Source organism: Macrotis lagotis, chromosome 1 (genome assembly GCF_037893015.1).
Source record: "Macrotis lagotis isolate mMagLag1 chromosome 1, bilby.v1.9.chrom.fasta, whole genome shotgun sequence".
Classification (NCBI taxonomy): Eukaryota; Metazoa; Chordata; class Mammalia; order Peramelemorphia; family Peramelidae; genus Macrotis; species Macrotis lagotis.
In genome coordinates, this window is record NC_133658.1 from 721,781,611 (window position 1) to 721,803,050 (window position 21,440).

The 21,440-nt window shown below is 34.6% G+C and overlaps 1 protein-coding gene across 2 annotated transcripts in view; it reads left to right on the forward strand.

Moving 5' to 3' along the window:
- Nucleotides 1-21,440, forward strand: part of DCLK1 (doublecortin like kinase 1) — a 398,985-nt gene that overhangs the window by 323,240 nt on the left and 54,305 nt on the right. Inside the window, exons 7-11 of one of the 2 annotated variants that reach the window (XM_074216029.1) lie at nt 2-86; nt 2,700-2,808; nt 10,525-10,582; nt 11,054-11,173; nt 18,249-18,395. In XM_074216029.1, the coding sequence (XP_074072130.1) occupies nt 2-86; nt 2,700-2,808; nt 10,525-10,582; nt 11,054-11,173; nt 18,249-18,395 (519 nt within the window). The remainder of the gene's footprint in view (nt 1; nt 87-2,699; nt 2,809-10,524; nt 10,583-11,053; nt 11,174-18,248; nt 18,396-21,440) is intronic. The other variant, XM_074216030.1, reaches the window with a different exon arrangement.

Below are 21,440 nucleotides of genomic sequence, written 5' to 3' on the forward strand. Positions count from 1 at the left end.
GAGCTCTCAACATGGTGGCTCCTCTACCTCACTAGCATCCACCAAAGTGTGCAGTTCCATGGATGAAAATGATGGACCTGGAGAAGGTGAAGCATGTATTTTAACTTGATGCCAGGATAGAAGGTTCAAACTTTATAAAGGACAGATTGAATTCACTTTATATTAGGAGAGCATTATTTCTTTGCTCACCAGAGAATTATAAGACTAGAGTAAAATTATTCTAAACAAGGATAGGATAAATTGATATTTTTGTTAGGAAGTAAAATAAAGATATCTATAGTTTAATTTGCACCTTTAAACTTTACAAATCCACATTCACTTTGAATAATGTTTGAGTTTAACCATTAGAATACTTTCAATAGGCAGGATTTACCTACAAAGGAAAAGGTAAATTAGAGGATAACTAATAGTTTCACAAAATAGTTTTTTTCTCTTATAGAATTTTTTCATACTGTGGTACGAAGACCACTAGACCTAAGATTCAGAAGTTGAAAGCTGTAGCCTCAATTCACAATCCACTGAATGAACAGAGAGAGATTTTTATAAAAGACAGACAAGGAAAAAATAAAAATGGAATAAAACACAATATACTTGGTTGAATATTATCATAAAATAAGATTATTTTAAGATTTGCCTCTAACACAAAGAAGTCACAGTGACTCAAGACAAGTTATTTAGCATATTTCTATTAACCTTTAAATGTTCCAGGAAACTCTGTAAGATTTTAAGAGATAAAGCAAGTGATGATCTGCTATGGGAAAGTGAGTTTCCCCACTCCCATCAGAGGAGTGGGAATGAAATTATAGGTCCAGTTCAAAATATTCATTATCTTGATGTGATGATGATGATGATATTGCTGTTCAGCAACAACTTTCCTTAGTTCCTTTACAAATATTCAGTTTACCAAAAGTAATCAATTTATATTTTTCAATATCATATGTAATAAAAGTGAATCTCAGTGGCCAAGATTTACATAAAATACCTAAGCATTTACTTTATGGATCATGCTGAGCACAAAGACCTCAAAGGAACACAAAAAGATTCTTGGGTTTTTTCCCCTAGAAGTTCTAGGTACAGACTTCACATTCTATGCCTAATGTGCTTCATTGTCTGACATGATATATAGAGGGAAACTTAGAAAATCAAGCATGAGAGGTAAATTCTGGGGTAGCCTGTCTAAAGATTTGAGTCTGCTCTACAATGAGCTTATATAGAATTCTGGGACAAACCAAACAATACTGCTTCCATCTATCTTTCAGTGGATAGGAATTATCTGATCAAATCTAAAACCAATCCAGAATCTTTTAGGTCCTTTTGCCTCTGAGCAACTTCAGGTGCAGAATTGTAACGTCTGTAAGGGCATAGGGGAAACAAGGAGCACCGGCCTCCAAAGAAACACTTCCTTAGCATAAAAACCATTCAGAAGATTTTTTTTGTTATTTGTTGGCCAATACTATCTGAAGTGATCAGAAAGCAATAGCATCAGATCATCTGTATTTCTAAGTACTTCAGGATTTTTATACCCCAGAGTTGTAGTTACAGAGGCCATTCCCAGAAGCTTTTTAGCAGGGTAGCAAATCTGGAATGGGGAAGTCTGGAGAAGACATATGATGTTTATGAGTTCCCATCTCCAGATCCCTCCAACAACAACAAAGCAAAACCCAACACAAATGTTACTCCCTCGATAGGAGGGAGCTGAGAAGAGAGGGAGGCATAGACTCTTTTGCTGCATGTGTTATTAACCTGAGAAGTCATTTTAACCTCAGTAAATGATCAGAGCACAAAAGAAAAACACATTTAGGCCCCAACCAACAAGCCATCACATTTTTGCATGAAAATTGGATGCAATCAAAGATTTGGACTCCATGGACAATCTGAAGGATGACTTTCAAGAGTATGAATTCAAGAGCCATACCTTTAAAAGGATTTTTACATCCAAGGATGTTAAAGGATATGCAAGCCTTTATATGGTCCAAACGTGGTTTGTTTAAGTTTATGGCCTTTAATGTTAAAAATATTATTAGACATTTGTAAACTATTATTCCATATGGTTTTTCAAGCCAAAAAGAAAATAGTACATTAATAGGCACTAAAATATTTGAAACTACGGAGCTCTTTGGTTCTCAAGAAAAATAGATACTGCTATTATACCTGAACATCTGCTTTGCAGGTTGACATTTGCTTAAAATCTGCTTATTGATATTGAGGTGTGGGTGAGAGAGGGGATCAGTACATTTTATGTCCGTCTCAATTTCAAAATGTAGTCAAGTAAATGCCAGAGTAGTACCCATCTCCTTTGTGTATTCAGTGACTCACAAGGCTCAAATCCAATGAAAGCTTCCATTTCCTTCTCATGTATGTCTCTTAGCAAGTCAGTTCCTGCACACAGTAGGCACTTATAAACATTAGTTACTAGCAGATAGGAAAAAGATCATCTGAATTGCCCATTTTTAAAGAGTGCATTTTACAATAATGTAGCAAAGACTAAAACCCAAACATTCATTTCCTTTTATTTTAGCATTTATCTTAGCAAAACCTATTAAATATATGCAATGTCAAGCAGTAGGACTTCACTATGCAGTCTGAAACGTTGGTTCTGAATAGGTTCCAGTCTCTTCGATGCCTATCCTAACTGCCTGTTCTGGACCACATCTGGGTTTCCTTTCCTCCCAATAAAAATGTACTAATGATTCTTTCAGAAGTGTTGGACGAAGGCTTCCAGGTTCCAGCCACAATAGCGGAAAGATATAAAGTCGGGAGGACAATAGGCGATGGAAATTTTGCTGTGGTGAAGGAGTGTATAGAAAGGTGAGGAGGATTATTTGCTTCTAACTGCAGAAAAAAGCTTTGGGGGTTGTGTTTTCCAAGACTATAGATTGATTTGCAGACTGTGGAACATATGGAATAAGTCAATGTCTCAATGCCAGATGTTTTTTTTTAAAAAGGGAGGGAAAAACCTGTGTAATAACAGCATTGAAAAACATAGATGACTTGAGACAATTTATAAATTAAATGTTTTCATTTTCTTCTGAAATCAGTACAACAGCCAGACATTCATCTCATTAAAAAATTTTGTTTGGTTCGGTTTAGAAGACATTGGACTTCTAAAAACTGATCTTTCTATGTAGCTTATCTTTATGTGGGTCATGACATTCCTATATGTAATTTGTTTTACCTAATATGGTGTGCTTTATCTTTGAGAATTGTCCTTGAAAAACCTGAAAACTGGGTGTGGTGGCACACACCTGTAATCCCTATTTCTACACTGGTAGATATATGCCTTGATTTGGCGGGGGGGGGGGGTTCTGAGCTAAAATAAGATTTAAGCTAATTGGGTGTTCATTCTAGGTCTGCACCAATATTATTAGCCCCTAGGAAGAGCAGGTCACCAGTTCCCAAACAAACACCCAACCAACCAACCAAGATGGCAAAATAGGTTAAACTGAAGTTTTTATGATAGTAAATGTTGGAATTGCCCATGAGAAGGTACAGTCCAGGTGATATAGGGAGAGCTAAGCTCAAAAAGTAAAAAGATACATTTATTTCCTAGTTCATTCCACTAGAAATAGAAAATATGTTTGACTATGATAATAAAAAGAAATAAATTACCAACTAGACAAGGAAAGATTTAATACTTAAAAGATAAGGACATAGTATAGCATATTATAAAAATCATTGATACTGTAGTCAGAAGACATACATTTGAATTTCAACTCTGCCATTTACAAGCTGTGTGACCTTGGACAAGTCAGTTAACTGAGTCTGAAGAAGGGGGTAATGATATATATTTCACAAAGTTATTATAAAGAGTAAATGAGATGGAATAGAAAGCATTTTGTAAAACCTAAAGTACCATTCAAATGTTACTGGCATCATCATCGATAGCATCATCCCTGATTTAGTGTTCCATATTCCTTCCCATATGCCTGATTGCTACCAGATGTCACACCCACAGTACAAAAGAATCAAAATTCATGAAAGAGAGACAATAGGTGGAGGGACACAGCAGGTCATTAGTGCTCCTCCTTATAGGTGGTTACACCTGATAATAATGTAGTTTGATTCAAGAAATTTATTAAACTTTTCTATGCAAGGGAAAACACGTTTTTCACTGAGTCAAATAGAAATCCATCAGCCTTCCTGAGGATACATGCCATCATTTGTTCATTCTAGACCAGGCAATTAGGTGGCACAGTAGATAGAGCACCAGCTCTGGAATCAGGAGGTCCTGAGTTTAAACACTTACTTGCTGTATGATTTTGGGTACTGATTGCTTTGCATCCAGGGCCATTTCCAGTCATACTGATTCATATCTGGCACTGGACCCAGTTAGCTCCAAAGGAGAAAATGAGACTGGTAACTTAGCACAGCATCCCCTCACTCAAATCCAATTCATATCCATGTCATGGCATTTCCTCCTTCATGTCATGATCTTCTCTGAAAATGAAGGACAAATATCATCATCAACACCTTTATCCCAGATCCCCTCTGGGTAGGGGAGGGAAGAAAAAGGCACTTCACACTCCCATTCAAAAGAAGATATTCACTTCTTTTGACTAAATATCTTTTACTTTGGACTAGAGACCTAGAATACAGTTTTCTTAATTTCTAGATTATTCCTTCCCCTAAAAGTAGCATAGTGGCAGGAGTGTTGAACTTGGAAGCTGGAATAACTGAATTTAAATCCTGCCTCAAACACTTACGAACTGTATGACTGTGGGAAATTACTTAAGTTTTTCAGCCTTGGTTTCCTCATTTGAAAACTGGGGACAGTAGTAGTACCTACTTAACAGAATTGTTGAGGGGAGCAAATGAGATAACTTGTGTAGAACCCTTTACAAACATTAAAGTACTCTCTAAAGAGCTATTACTAGTAGTATGAACTTGTCTTCTTTCAAACCATTAATTTCTGATTTTCATTTGTAGCTTCTTCCTATGTATCACAGCCCTGTTTCAGAGAAACTTTCCAAAGATTATCTTTGCCTTGGCTTTTGGAACCCCAGGTCAAAGTTATCCCGTGAGATCTGAAAAAGAAACTGGTCATTTATTAAATAACAACTCAAGAAACAGTGGGTTATTAAAAACCCCTTCAGGATAAAGCCTTTTTCTTGCCTCCCACTCCCAAATCTCCCAAGACTCAACATGCCCTCAAGGGAGAATTTGCTTAAAACCTTATCTATCTCTAAATATCTCAGTGTTTGAAATGAACTTCTCAAAAAAAGTGTGCCTGTCCTTTTACACATCAGGTCATACTTAAGCATAGGAAAATTTCTCCAAAGTTAAACACATGTTTCCTTTTTCATTGGCATGCCTTTTTTTTCTCTTAATACTTGGAATTTCCAACCCATTTCTCAATTTCATAGTAAATTTTCATATTCTTCACTGATTTGCAAATCCTAATTTGTGACCCTCTGGCTGTAAAGCTAATGCTTAATTGCTGCATTATCTATCATAATGACTTTTTTGTTATTCTTCCAAAATGCTTGGTCAGGTTAATAACTCCTTGTTATTCAGGTTTTATCATTCTATCAATTACAGACCTTCATTCAGAATTTCTCTTAAACTCTTTGGATTTGGATGTCATTATTACACCCTAGTTTGTATTGTAGCCACTCATTTCTTTAGCAACTTCTCTGATTCACATACCATTTTGTTCCAGTGGGGTTTGTTCCAGCCTTGGAAGAATGAAAGGGCCTGTGTTGTGTATTCTACACCTAGCATGCCATCTTTTTATATTTTCTAAAGAAAAAGGAAAGTGAGGTAGGAATTGATGAGTGGAATTCATTACATGTAGGTACATTATAACCCTTCTTTAAAGAATGAATATTTTTATTAATGAAAGCAATTGTCTCCTTGCAATTAATAACTGATAAACTGGTGCACAACTTTTAAAAAGCTAATGAAGAAGACACACCACTTGATTTTGGATCAAGTTTATGAAGGATGCAAAAAACTTTTAGATTCTCTACTTTCAAAAATGAATATCAAAAGCCTGTAGCTTCAAGGTCCTTCTCATCTATGATGGAATAGGTAAGACAACATATTGTGACCAGAAATCTTCAGGAACCTACTTGGGCCTGAAGGTGCTCTCCAGGGTGCCTTCTTAGGAGCTTCAGTCCTTCTGTCACATCCAACTCTTCAGGTCTCTGTATGGGATTTTTCTTAACATTTCTTTCTCCAGTTCTTAGTACCTAATCCAGAAAGACAGAAAACATTCTCCCTGTATCAGGAGAATGAAGAAGTGTTTACTTCTTGACATTCCTTTGTATTGATACCTCAATCCTGACTTTCCATGACCCTGTATCAATAGATGCCCTGTGAGTAGAGTTTATGAATCCTATATCCATTTCAGCACCAACTCCATCTTGCATTGTTGTATCTTTTAATTTTGCTTAATCAGAAAGCAAATATTAAATACTTTGCTCCAGGCATTGTGCTGGACTCTGCGGGATCTAAAGACAAAATGAAATGGTCTCTGCCCTTGAGGAGGTTATACTCTCACTTAAAGGTTTTATTTTACTAGTATGGCTTATTCACTCTTTCCATGCTGTTAAGAGAAGTAGTGTAGCATAATGAACTGAAGCCCAGTCTTGAAATCTGGATGATCTGAATGTGACACATACCCATGCTGAGCAAGTTGAATTGCATGGAATAACAGTTCTGGACCAAAACAACAGGTCCCTCCCTCAAAGATGAATTTCTACATCAAAGCTTTTGACCCAAACAGTGGATCTTCTTGTGTTCACTAGGTTTATTTGCCTTCACTGAAATAAGTTGAATTTTCCTTTTTAAAAAAACTAGTTTTAGGGGCAGCTAGGTGGCACAGTGGATAGAGCACTGGCCCTGGAGTCAGGAGTACCTGAGTTCAAATCTGGCCTCAGACACTTAATAATTACCTAGCTGTGTGCCCTTGGGTAAGCTACTTAACCCTATTTGCCTGGCAAAAAAAACTAATTAAAAAAACCTAGTTTTGCCAACTAACTGCATTTAACCATCTTAGATGGTACTTCATAACAGAAATCATTTGCTTCTTCTGATCTTTCATGATCCATGGTATCCACTATTTCACCAATAAATATTCCTACTACTATACTGAACAACAGTTGCTCATTTCTTCAAGTCCACCACATAGGCATCCATCCATCATACCAGAGGTGGGAGAAGGAGGCAGAGAGAAGAGTGATGTTTATTTTTCTAGTTTTGACTTTGGTTACATGATTCAATATCTTTGGATCTTATGGACCCTCTTGCTAGCAAGTTGAAGGAGTTATCACAGCAACAACATAAACCAGAAGTCTAGTTGTAATCTCTTGTAATTCCATGCAATTCAAAGGATTTTTATTTCCATGGAAATACAAAGATAAATCAAACTTGGTCTCCCCTAAAATATCTTCTAAATGAATAGGGAAGATAATATTTATACACAAATAGCTATAGATTAATAGAGAATATGGTATGTTCCTCTAATAGACAGAAACAAGTACATAAGAATTTAGAGTAGGAAAGAGATCAATTTTGATTTAGGTAGATTTGAAAAAAATTTCGTCAAAGCTGGGCGTTTGAGGCTGGGACTTCAAGGAAGATTGGAATTATAGCATTGTATATACACTATAAAAATATTTAAGGCTTCTTTATAATCCACTTGATGTTAAATTTTGGTACTTTGATGGATTCATAATTTCATCAGCTTCCTCTGCTTATGCCAATGGTAATTTTTTCACATTTCTCATCTTATTTCATTCTTATTCATTTTATAATAAATCTTCTTCTATGAAATACCTTCTCAACTTGCTGCAGCACTTCCACTTTTTAGAATCTCTGAGAAACCAGTGTACCACTTAGTTTATCTGATAGTTCTCATTTTCACCTTAGGACTGACTCACTTCCTTTTCCTGACAGACATGACTTAATAATGTATCTTACAACTCTTCCTTTTTGCAAGTTATCCTTAATATTTAAAGAACCGAACTTGGAGACTGAATAGCTAAGTTTGAGCTCTGACTCTATCATTTTTTAGTTGTGTGAATGGTATTAAGGGAAATTCCCTAGTGTAGTTCCAACCAGAGTAAAATGTAATTGGGAAATGTTTAAATAAAAGGAGCTAGGAAAAAAAATTCAGCTTAGATTGATTTTTGGATTGATTTAAAGTAATCAGAGTTTGGCACAAAATATGGTTTTGTTCAGTTTTTACCCCTGATGTTTGTCATTGTCATTACTGAAAAGAGGGAGATGGAACAATGATGGGCTAACAAATTACCTGAACACACAATTCTATATCTCTCCCTAACTGAAGGAAAACCTCAAGTTAAAAGATGACGCTGGCTCATCAGAATCACAGCCCTCTGCTGCCAAATGTATAACATCCAAGGGATTTTTTTAATTCAGAAAATATATTGCATAATATACACATTAGAGTGATATACCTCAGTTAAATTATTTCCTGAGTGCCTGCAGGAATTCCATTGAAGTAGAATATAAAGATTCCTAAGATTTTTGTTTCATCATCTTCCCTATTAACAAGCCAATTTTTCTTGTAATAAGATTATAAGAAATCTAAGTTTAACCCTTAGAGTTAAAGAAAGAAAAAGATTTTGAAGATTTTTCTGGTAAAATGGATTTCTTTGTTAAATTAGTGAAGGTTTCCAGCTTATCTCTAAATGGTATGTCGGACTGAATCTGATTAGCTTTTTATTAGTTTAAAAAAGCATTAGGCTTTCTAGGTTCTTAAATATTTATACCTTCATCAGCAAAATTAGAATTATAATGGAAATCAAATTTGTGAACTAGTCATTTATTATGATGATTAAATACACATTGGGTATTGTGATAAGAAAGCAGCTTTTATGCTTAATGATTCAGTGGATTTTCTAATTGCTAACCTGTGGATGGAGCACTTAACTTCTGAAGGTAAAAGCTATTTAAAGTATTATATGATGACTAAACCCTACCTACTTCAGCTACCAGGGAAATGACAGGACTTCTTACTGTGTTCTGCCAAAGGGCAAAAGCCCAGGGGTAGCAAATCCTAATTTTAACTGCTACTTTGTAACTCTGGGCAAGACTTTAAGTTTCAATCATCACTTCCCTTGCCTTTCTGCAAAGTGAGATAATGAATAAGGACTGATTGATCACTTTAAGATCCTATATCCCTTTTGTCTCAGTTGCCCTGACAGAAATCACTCATTCATTCACCATTCCTCACCAAAACAAAACAAAAATGAAGCATATAATTCAAACCACAAATAATCCTTTTTTTAAAAAAAATAGTAATATAACCCCTTACTTCCTTAGGGAAATGATGAAAATAAAATGAGATAATATCTCATGAAAACACTGAATTCTTAGGTGAAAAGGTAGAATTTCTTTCATATTATACATGTTGGTCTCCCTGGTTGAAGTAATTTCTCCCTTGGAGCCTCCGTTTAATAGTAACAGGGTTGTTCAGCCTTCCTTATTGTCACTGAGGATTGAAGATTTCTTTTAAAAAAATCACATGATAAATGGTCAAAAGGTCTGACTTTGGATTGGAACCAGTTTATTGTGAATTCTTCAAAGTTTAAATAGTAGCTAGGATTGCATGTAAAAGGAAGAAAGAAACAATTGCCATCTAGAGAATTCAAAGAAGTGACTCTTAGATGGTTCTACAGGTGAAGTTATTACAAGCAGCTAGGTGGTACAATTGATAGAGCACTAGGCCTGGATTCAGGAAGATCTGAGTTCAAATTTAACCTTAGACACATACCAATCTTATGACCTTAGGCAAGTCACTGATTGACAAACACTGACACTGATTGTCTCTGGCTCTTCATTTGTAAAATGTGCTGGAGAAGGAAGTAGCAAAGCATTCTAGTATCTCTGCCAAGAAAACCCCAAATGGAGTCAAGAACTCAGATATAACAAAACAACTGAACAAGAGATGACAAAATCACTTCTTGAGATCAAATCTTCCCAACACCAAACTCCATGTTCTTTTCAACTGGATCGAACTGTCTAATTCTCATTAGTCTCTTCATTGGTTAGAAAACTTGCATTTTTTTTCCTTTTTAAAGCAAAACGTTAAGATCCCTTTTAAAAAAATATTCTGGGACATTGGATAAACCATCTAAAGAAGATTTATTGATAGAGAACAAGATCAAACACATTGAGAAATCTAATATATGGGTTGAATACTTTCTCAATGGAGAAAGTAACCATGACATTGAGATTAAAAATCTGTCCAAGTAACAAAGTAAAACTTTTAAGTATGACATCAAATTTAAGGAATAAGAAATCAACATTTTTGGAAGATTGTTTAATTCATCTGAATTTGCTTTTCATTTAAGTACATTCATAACTACATATACATATACTCAATGCTAGCACAGGCCTGGAACCTAATAATAGCTCAGTAAATGCCTGTGGATTGACTGATATATATATATATATATATATATATATATATGTGTGTGTGTGTGTGTGTGTATATATATATATATATATATATATATATATATATATATCCATATCTATATTTCCCCCTTGCAGGTCAACTGCTAGAGAATATGCTCTGAAAATCATCAAGAAAAGCAAATGTCGAGGCAAAGTAAGTGCTATATCTCTGTATTCAACTACTATTCAACTACATATGTATACATATACTTATGAAAAGTTATTTTTTCAGTAGAACAAAATGCTTGTAAAAGTTCACATCCAAAATAAAAACATAATTTGTAGGATATGATAGCATTTAAATTTGGTGAGCTACTACATGTGTCTATAGTTATAATATTAGACTACATTATAAATAAAGTTATTAAAATTGCTGTAAATATTTGAATATTAGTCCTGTTTCCTATTACTTTTTTTCTTTTTCTTTCCTTCTTTTGGTTTATTCCTTTGTCAGATGATTTTTGGGGAAATATTTGCTCTAATGGTTTCTACAATGTATGAGACTTAGGACATTTTTCAATATTTTATAGATTGCTATGATATCTGAAACCTGTTTCCCTTCATCCTCCCAAAGGAAAAAACATTTTTCTTATGTATTCAGGGAGATGATTTTTCCTTTTGACAGGAGCACATGATCCAGAATGAGGTCTCTATCTTGAGAAGAGTGAAGCACCCCAATATTGTCCTGCTGATTGAGGAGATGGATGTGCCAACTGAGCTGTATCTTGTCATGGAATTAGTAAAGGTAGGTACAAAGGAGAAGGAAATTCACCTCCTACAGAAGACAAGACATTTTTCATCTGCTACATAGACAAAATTCTTTCCTCCAGGTGTTCTCTTTTATAGTTTATGAACTGTTTCTGTCCCTCATTTTAAATGCATTGGCACAGCAGATTTAATACATATGTACTCCTATCATATTTGATGTATCTAAACTCGTAGAACATTATTGTGCTTATTTTATTCATTTAATCCAAAATCTTGACCATTGTTAATAAAGACAAGAATTGAATTCTCTTAATCATTAAACTGAAACAGAGAAAAAGAGTTGAAAGCCATCTAGATAGGAATCCATCAAAGTAAAAACAAACTTAACCATGATACCAAACTTAATGAATGGGAAAAAAAACCTTAGGAAAATTTTTCAGTATAACAGGAGTTTCTTTTCAATTAAGTATACACACACACACACAACACACACACACACATACACTATTTGTGCAAATATATTTATTTTCATAAGCAATTAGATCCTCAGATCCTCCTGACTCCAGGATTGTTGCTTTATTGCTCTATTCATTTGATACTTACTATTGTTTAACCTTGAACAAGTCACTTAATCCTGATTGCCTTGCATGGGGGCTATCTTCATTCATCCTGATCCATATCTGGCCGCTGGATCCAAATGGCTCTGAGGGAGAAAGAAAGGCTGGTGACTTAACATAGCTCCCCCTCATTCAGATTCAGTTCACATGCTTGCCATGGCATCACCTTCTTAATGTCATGGTCTTCTTCGAAAATGAAGAACAAACATCATACAGTTTGATCCTAGTTAGAGTGAATAAGAAATTCCCTGAAGAATTATGCCATTATTTGAATTTTCACTACATAATTCCATTGGCTAGAATCAATTACCATATTTCACAAAAGTATAACTTCAAGGAGTAGGAATTCTAATGCAAATGATCACTTTAAGGGATTTCTTATTCATACTGAGATCTAGCTATATATGTATGTATGTATATGCATGCATGTATATCAATCAACATTTATTAAAGTACTTAATTGAAAGGAAATCAGGTTCTATTAAAGAATTTTCTTAGAATGTTTCTTATTCCTTAATATTGATATCATGACTAAAAGTCTTTTATTTTAATGGTTTCATCACCTAGTTGATGCAATTATTCTTTCTCTCTTGTAATTTAAATGATTGAATTCCACCAATAAACAAAATAATGTTCTTCTATTGAATTCAGATACATCAAATATGCTAGGTGTACATATGTATCAAATCTGTGGTCAGTGCATAAAATGAGCAGAAATATTTGAACTGCATAATCCCACTAGGCTGGAGCCAGTTACTATAATTTATATAATTATAACTTCTAATAAAATGAATCAGAATGTGTGTATTTCAGTGAATTCTGTTTTCACACTAACTTATATACATATAAATACATACACATATTATATTCATGTCATAGAATAAGCTCTCCTGTCAAGAATGCAAATGGTTCACATTAATTCAGTCTTCAAGATAATAATGCCCTTTTATGCATAGTCACTCTTTAAAATTCTGTGGCATCCTATTTTTCAAGGCATCTCCTTTTTAGCTTAATTTTATTTTTTGGTTTTAATTTTCATTTAATTTAGTTCAATTTTAAGTGTCATTTACTCTTTTTACTTGTGAAATTTTCTAAACTGGCTACTATATTCATATTCTTTGAGCTTTCCCTTTTGAAACAAAGAGTAGATAGTGTGGTATGGCAGAAAAAAATGCTTCATCTCAAGTCAGAAGGCTTTTATTCAAATCTCTAATCTGCCATTCACTGTTACTGTGTCCTTGGAGATATCGTTGTATCTCTCTGGCCTTGGTTTCCTTAACTGTAAAATGAGGGATTGAAATGAAAGATTTCTAATCTATTACCCTATGATATTTGTATTATTCCAGCATTTGAAGAATTTAGAATTTTTTTTTTTAGAAATGCCTAAGATTTCTGGCTAATGGAATTGGCCTTTAGATAAAAATGAAAAAAAAATTGACAAGGGATTTGACACATAACTAATTTAGTGCTTTTAGAAAAATTCCATGTGGGTTTGTATAAGTTGAAAAATTAATATTCTTGAATGTTTTATTTTACAGTTATATTAGATCCATTATTTATATTTGGTTGATGATAGTTTTTATTCAAAATTTAACCTTATTCTAGGGGGCAGCTAGACAGTGCAGTGGATAGAGCATCAGCCCTGGAGTCAGGACCTGAGTTCAAATCTGCTCTCAGACATATAATAATTACCTAACTGTGTGACTTTGAGCAAGTCACTTGACCTCACTGCCTTACCAAAAAAAAAAAATTAACCTTATTCTCCCTCAAGCATTTTTCCATTTAATTAAAAAAATATTTGTTTTCAAGGATAATGTTTAGGGAAATACAAATATTTATCTGAATTCCCAATTAAGAGAGATTTATATATTTCACTTACAACAAGTGGCAGAATAGTGACATAAATAGTTGTAGTTAGGAAGTCCAAACTCTGATTCATTCTGTGACCTTGGATGAGCAAGTTAGGTTCTCTGTACTCCAAGCAACTCTTTAAGACTATAAATTGTAGTAAAGCAGATGTCAATCTGCTTTAGTGAAAAGGATTTCCTGGCTAGAAGATCTCAATGCCAATGAAATCACAGGTTTGGTACAAAATAACTTCATTTTGTTTTTGGATGACTTTAGTGATAAAATGTGCTTTTCTCAGCACCAAGGATAGTATCCTTACAGCAATATTAATTGTCAGTCCAACAATTGCTGACTGTTTTTGCTACCTACCATGTGTTGTTAGAATCAGCTAGCCATCTGTTATTGCCTGACTTTTGAAGATCAGAGTTTAAATCCAGTTTTCAGGCAGCTGAGGAATCCAAGAGAAAAAAGCTTGAAATTCTCATTTACCAGTTAATTATTAGTCATCATATGTTCATATTACGGCTGCCAATGAACTCTACAGGTAGGGAAGTCAGATGCTTGAGTATCTTAGCAATAACTGGACCCCAGGGTGTTACTGGTATAAGAATGAAATAGGCTGTGTCCTAGTGCATAGTCCTAAGAGTAAGATCTCATTGCTGTAAGAGTGTGTCTTCAGGTTCCTCAACAGATAAGAATTAATTTTAAACTGGGCTCAAAAGACTTAAGAAGTTTCAATTGGTTTAAGAATCAATTCCAAAATCTTGGTCTTTCTGACTAAAACCCAGAGAAACCATTGTGTCACATAGTGATATAGTACCATAGATAGTACCATAGATCTGATTTCAGGGTTCACCAGAGTACCAACCATCAAGTTGTTTTTGAGTCCTCTCAAATATGATGCTATACCCATCCTCAAAGATCTATTATTTCCTCACTAATAAAGTAAATTTTAGTTCATAAAGAATACTTAATTTCTTCTTTGGATCACACTAGCAATTTCTTCAGGGTGGAAATTCCCTTTTGCAGAAACCCCTGCAATGTTGTAGATTGGTAGCTTCCTGCTAATTTACAATCTTTAAGAGCTATATGGGGTACTGAAAAGTTAAGTGACTCAACTGGCAGGAAAATATATATATACCTAGTGTCCTAGTCTATTTTAGAGGTAACTCTTAAATCCAGGTTTTTTAACTGCAAGGCCAATTCTATTATGAGATATTGTCTCTATACTTTATATATCTAAATCAAAGCATAGCTTATTAAAACATGAAAGAATCTGATTCCTCCTTTTTCCTACAAGATAAAAAAATTAGAATAATGAAATCAACAAGAATTAACTATTTCTACAAGAATCACTTGGTTTAACTTTTTCTTTGTCAATCAGCAAATATTTAGAGAGTGCTTCTTTTATGCAAAAAAACTATGCTAGGCGATAAGGAGACATTTTGATAGAATGTGATTAAATAAATAATATAGATAATAAGTGATAGAAGAGCCCAGAAAAGGAGAGGGGTCTAAGGAAAGAGGTAAATTGGGCCTACACCCCCAAAGAATAGATGAAACATTTGGAAAAGTAGAGAAAGGACAAAAGAGAAATTACATGTAGGTAATTTCATCAATATACTTTAAAATCAAGAATCAACATGACGTGTTTGAGGAACAAGGAGAATAGTAAAGCTAAGTAAAAAAGTTTATTTGGAAATAATATTTGAAAGATTACAGAGAGCCATAAATGTCTAAAAAAGTGGAAACTTTGTTCTACAGGCTTACCTCCTGGTAAGCAATTGTAAATTCTTTTTTATTATTAATTTTAATTTGTGGAATAAAACAAGCATTTCTATAATAGTACAACAAAAATATAATTGCACATGAAACTGCTAATCTACTGTGCCTAACTTGTATCCTTTTCAAATATATAACAAAAATATCCTATAAATTTCTTCACTCCCCCTAATTCTTTTTTTAATTGTTTGTTTGTTTTGCAAGGCAATGGGGTTAAGTGGCTTGCCCAAGGCCACACGGCTAGGTAATTATGAAGTGTCTGAGGCTGGATTTGGACTCAGGTACTCCTGACTCCAGGGCCGGTGCTCTATCCACTGTACCACCTAGCTGCCCCTCACCCCCTATTTCTTAAGGAAAGAGAAAGATGATAAAAATCTGTGTTTTTTTAAATACTCAGTGGCCAGGAATTTGATAGAAATGATTTGAAGGGGGCGGCTAGGTTGCACAGTGGATAGAGCACCAGCCTTGGAGTCAGGAGTACCTGGGTTCAAATCAGACCTCAGACACTTAATAATTGCCTAGCCCTGTGGCCTTGGGCAAGCCACTTAAACCCATTGCCTTGGGGGAAAAAAATCTTAAAAAAATGATTTGAGGGTAGAAGATGATAGGGTGATAAAGTGTTGGGGACCTAGGCTAGAGGATATAAAGGCAAATACCTTTTAAATTTGATGATTGTTTGGGATTTAATCTCTGCCTACTCTCTTTCCTTTCTCCCTCCACAAACAAATAAAAAAATTCTCATACCTTTTTGAGCAGTAATGAAAACAGACCAAATATTGAAGTGGAACTCATGAAATACTGAGAGATGTGTAGGATATCCTTCTACACATTTTGATGGTTATAGTGCTTCTATGGAGAATTTAAAGGAAGGTGTCACATAGAATGACACAGGATGGGAACACATGAATAACTTATGATCTGTACCACTTACAGGGGAATGGGGTAGAGAAGTGCTAATGAGTCATGTATCCATTGAAGAACAGAAACAAGTGAAAGCCAGATAAACTATAGTAGTGTCTGATAAGAAGATGATTCTCAAATCTATATTTCTAGTCAAGACTGAGTCAGCTGAGAACAGTGGTAAGAACACAGGATTGGAATTAGAAGATCTGAGTTCAAACCCTGACTCTGCAATTTAGTACCAATATCTCATAGAGCGGGTAATTTAACTTATTGGGCTTCAGTTTCCTTATCTATAAGTGAGAGAGTTGGACGAAATGACCACTGAAATCCCTTCCTATTCTAAATTTATGAACCTATAACCATATCTTCAGTGACCTATAGGACATCTTTCTTTGGATGTCCCACTGTTATTTCAAATTTAATGCCTCAACACTGAACTCATTTTTACATCTCAACAATTCCTTTTCAAATCTCTCATTTCCATCATTGTCACCATCATTCTCATAGGTCCAAACTGTAGTCATATTTTACTGTTTTCTCTCTTCCATTGCCCATCTGCAAGAAGTTACTAAATTTTGTTAGCTGTCCCTTCAAAAATCTTCATTATTAATCCAGGTTCTCACTTTTATCATGCCTTTTTTTACATGATTGCAAATCAGTCACAGAAATGATCAATCATACCCAACAGTTTGTTCTGTTACATGTAAGAATGACTTATAACTGTGCTCAAATACTATTAGTACATTTAAATTTGAATAATATAAAAAAGGGTCAAAGGGTTGAAACTAGAGCTTAAAATCATCCTACTTTACCTATGTTTTGTTGAATCATCTCTAAAAGTTCTCCTGCCAAGTTTGAAAGGAATGACTGTAATTATAAAATACATTCAAATGACTAAGGGTTCTGAAAAACTTGTATTTCAGACATTTTCTTCCCTCCTGCCTTCCTACACATTTGCTCTTTCCTTCATTCCCTCCTTTCCCCATATTCCCTCCTTTTATTCTCTCTCCCTTCTTCATTCTCTTTCTTCTTTTGTCTCACTATGTCATTCTCTCCTTCACTCTTTTTTTCATTCTATTGCTTTTATTTCCTCCCTCTGCTTCTTCTTTATTCCCTTCTCTCATTCTTTTATTCCTTTCCTCCTTTCTTTCTTTTTATTATTATATAAATATTTTATTTGTTTTCCAATTACACACAATGGTAGTTTCTTCCAATCATTTTTTAGCAAGGTTTTGAGTTTTATATTTTTTCTACCTCCCTTTCTCCCCTCCTCCTCCCAACAAAAGGCAATCTGATATAGGCTTTACATTCGCATCCATGGTGAACATAGATGGAAATTGAATGTATTGTGTGAAAAGAATCCTTTCCTTCTTTCTCCTTTCTCTCTTTTTTTAGTTCCTTCCACCTTTATTTTTCTCTTTTTTAGCATACTTTGTTTTTTCTCTTTTTTTCTCACAAACACCTTACAATGAATCGTGTAATAGCTATTTTAAGTAAGTTTAATTTGTCTGTTCATTTCAGAAACAATAGATGTTAATAAGCATGTTTATTATTTCTATAATTCTCATTTCTATTTTGAAAGTTATAAATATATCTTTTGATCACTTTGGGAGAATGGTTTATAAATGTATATAATAATTCTGATCAGAGTACAGGGCACAAAGCAACTTTGAGATTCTACATTCATTAATTAGTTGGCAGTAAAAAAATGGTTTAGGAAATTTCTTTCTACCTCTCTCCTTTCAATTTGAACCGGGGGTCAGGAGAGAGGTGGCCCTAGCTTTTTACAGTAGGAAAAGAAGTGACTTTAAGAGGTAAGTGAAAGGCAAATTCTTAAAAATCCTCAAAAATCCTCAGTCTTCTTGCATCCATCTTTCACTCTCTCTGAAACTGGTCACTTTACTCTGCAGGTGACCCCATTAGATCCTCTGTTAAAGTACCATATTCTTGTTCTTTTATTAGGGAGGAGACCTTTTTGATGCCATTACCTCCACGAACAAATACACAGAGAGAGATGCCAGTGGGATGCTCTACAATCTGGCTAGTGCCATCAAATACTTGCATAGTTTGAACATTGTTCACAGAGACATCAAACCGGAGAACCTGTTGGTAAGAAGAAATATCATTTCTACTCTTATCAGATGTTGGGAGTTCCTTGATTGTAAGCATCATTAGCCTTTCTGAACTATTTCATTTTCTTTATTTTTAAACCTAAAAACACAACCTGATGCTGCTATTTCTTGCTAAGCAAGAGGAGAACTAAGAGTAATAAGTCTCTCTATAGTGGTCCCTGAGGGACCCAAAAGATAAATGTTGCTCATCAGAGTTCTAACTATTCCCAAGGAAGAACTGAGTGAGTTAGTGAAGTAGTGACTATTTTCATGGATTGGGGAGTCAGTTACGAAATCTCTGCTGTAATCATCTCAGCACAGGTCCTATTTTAAATAATTACTATTTTCCTTTATAGTTTGAGAAAAGTGTGCAGCAGTTAACAAGCCACTGTTCAAACCCAACAAAGCCTTGAGATAACAGATCTAGAAACACCAAGGCCAGGTGAAGGTGTTGGACTGGATATCTTAGCATTAAGATGAAGCAAAGATCTTGGGAGAGAAGACTAGCATTAGATCATTCAGCAATTTTTCAGACTCAATTGAATATTTTCAGAATTATTTCATTTTTTAAGCTGCTGAAAGGTTAATATAACCCTTTCACTTTTCACCCATATTTTCTGCTTTTGTCTTTTCCTTTCCTAAATTAACTTTAGCATTCTAGTATCATTTGTGTTACTTTCAGAAAAATCTGTAAATCTATTCACCTATTCCCAGAGAGATATGTGGTATAGATGGTAGAGCACTGGGAATGAAGAGAGGGAATTTCAAGTGGAAGAGGTCACTAAGAAGACCAAAGTTCTTATTAGCTTATTAGCATGTGATCATGGGCTAGTCACCTAAATCTCTCTAAGCCTCAGTTTCCTTGCCTGTAAATTGAAGAGGTTGGACTCAATGATTTCTAAGGTCCTTCCTGGCTATAGAGTTTTCAATTCATTATTCTAAAACCCAATGACACTGATTTGGCTCAATGGGTAAATGAGCCCCACCACATTTCTATAACTATCCAAAAGTTTGAATTGTGAAGAATAGTTGTAGATTTTGTTGAAGAGTACAGGATTCACATGTAGAAGCATGTCTATTTTCTCTCTAAAAAGAAAAATGCTTGGTCAGCAATCAGTATATAAATGGGGGTCTTTTCCTCCAATGTCTCCAAATTGTACCATTCTGATCATTTGACATTTCTTTTAAAAGGGCTACATGTTGTTTGTAATTATCAATTGATGGTTTTTAATCAGTCTAAAAATATATCCTCTAGTGGCAATAAAAGAAAATTACAATATCTTCTTGAAAAACCTAGCTTAACTCCTTCAGTGGTCTTGATCTGTATCTTGATGCTGATCTCAGATAGCTCTGGAGGATCAAGTGAAGCTATTAACTAAGTCCAATTCACTTTCAAATCATGGTATTCCTATAGCAATGGTCTTCTTTGAGAAACAAAGAATAAACAACAAAATCCTTTTCCATTGCACCATTCTGCCCTAGAGTGAGACTAGCTTGTAAAGGTAGAAGTTAAATAAAGGCAGATTTCAGGACAGCATAAGAATTAACTTTCTAAAAAAGGCTTAGCTAACAATGGAACAGGCTCCTCCCAAAGTAGTGAGCTCATCCTCATGTTCAGATGGCAACTTGATCCATCTACCAAGGATGTTTTCTTGGGAATGATTGACATTAAAAAGAAAATTAGACTGGATAGCCTTTATGGCCCCATTCAACTCTAAGAATCTAATTTAAAAAAGAAGAAACATGAATCAAAAATGTCACTTTTAAAATCCTAAAATATCTAGGGTTTTTCCAGAAAGAATGTCCCTTTGATGATGTTTTCCCTGATATCTTCTCTCTCTTGCATGTTAATCCCTAATGCATCTCATTTAAATCTTTTAATTTGTAATATGATTCCTGTATGATCCCATGCTTTCAGTTGATTTTTTTAAAAACCAAAACACTACATGTTCTCTAAACCTTTCCTAATGACAAAGCACAAATAAATACATAAACAAGAAGATGTAGACAGTGTATTTCAGATATTAACTTATATTCAAGACATTGTTGCTTTGCCCTCACTTGACTTTTTTTCCTACCTTTGGACTGGCACAGAAAAGTACAAGACTGCTGGAAAATGCTTCTCTCCTCAATTTTAGCACAAGCCTGAGGCTCAAAAAATGTGAAATGGGGAGGAAGTGAACAGAGGCAGCACCTCTGAAGGGAAAGGGGTCAGAGGGCAGACAAAAGGTAAAATTGTTTCCAGTCCTGTGTTCTGAGATCTTAATTTTATATTTTGGTTAGATATTACTGCCCTTCTCCTTCCTCTCTTCTTTATTATGTAAAACTTTTTTTTTTGCTTTTGTCTTACTTCTATCATCTTAAGATTCATTTTTTTATCCAGTATAACATACGAAGTAGAATACTTCTGGAAATTGTTTAGTTTCCTCTTTTTTCTAATTTATTTGGAACCAGGTAACAATATAAAATTAGCAATATTTTTTTTGAAAAAGAAGGCATTGGTAGGCATCATGGCACAGTGGAGAGTGTGAATCAGAAAAACACAGTTTCAACTTCTTAGAAGCTTCCCAACTGTTACCTTTTACAAATCATTTCATCTCCATCAACCCTAGTTTCTTCATATGTAAAATGGAGATAATGATACACCTATTGAGGGTCTTCAAAAGGGATAATAAACTTCCTGAGGCTAAAAAGTTAATGTTTTAATGGCTTTAAGAGAATAGGAAAAACAGTGATGTGTGGATCAAGTTTTATTTTATTTTACTCCTTGGAAGCTGACACATTTTTTGGCTTTTGTTTTGGGGGGGGGAGTTTGCAAGGAAATGGGGTTAAGTGACTTGCCCAAGGTCACACATTTGGAATTGTGTTTGAGGTTGCATTTGAACTCAGGTCCACCTGACTCCAGGTTTGGTGCTCTATCCATTGCACCACCTGGTTGCCCCTGCTGACAAGTTTTTAAATGAATCCAGTTATCTGAAAATGAAACACTAAGGTTTAAATGTCATAGTTTCTTCAATTTGTTAATTGGGAGTTTCTTTAAAAT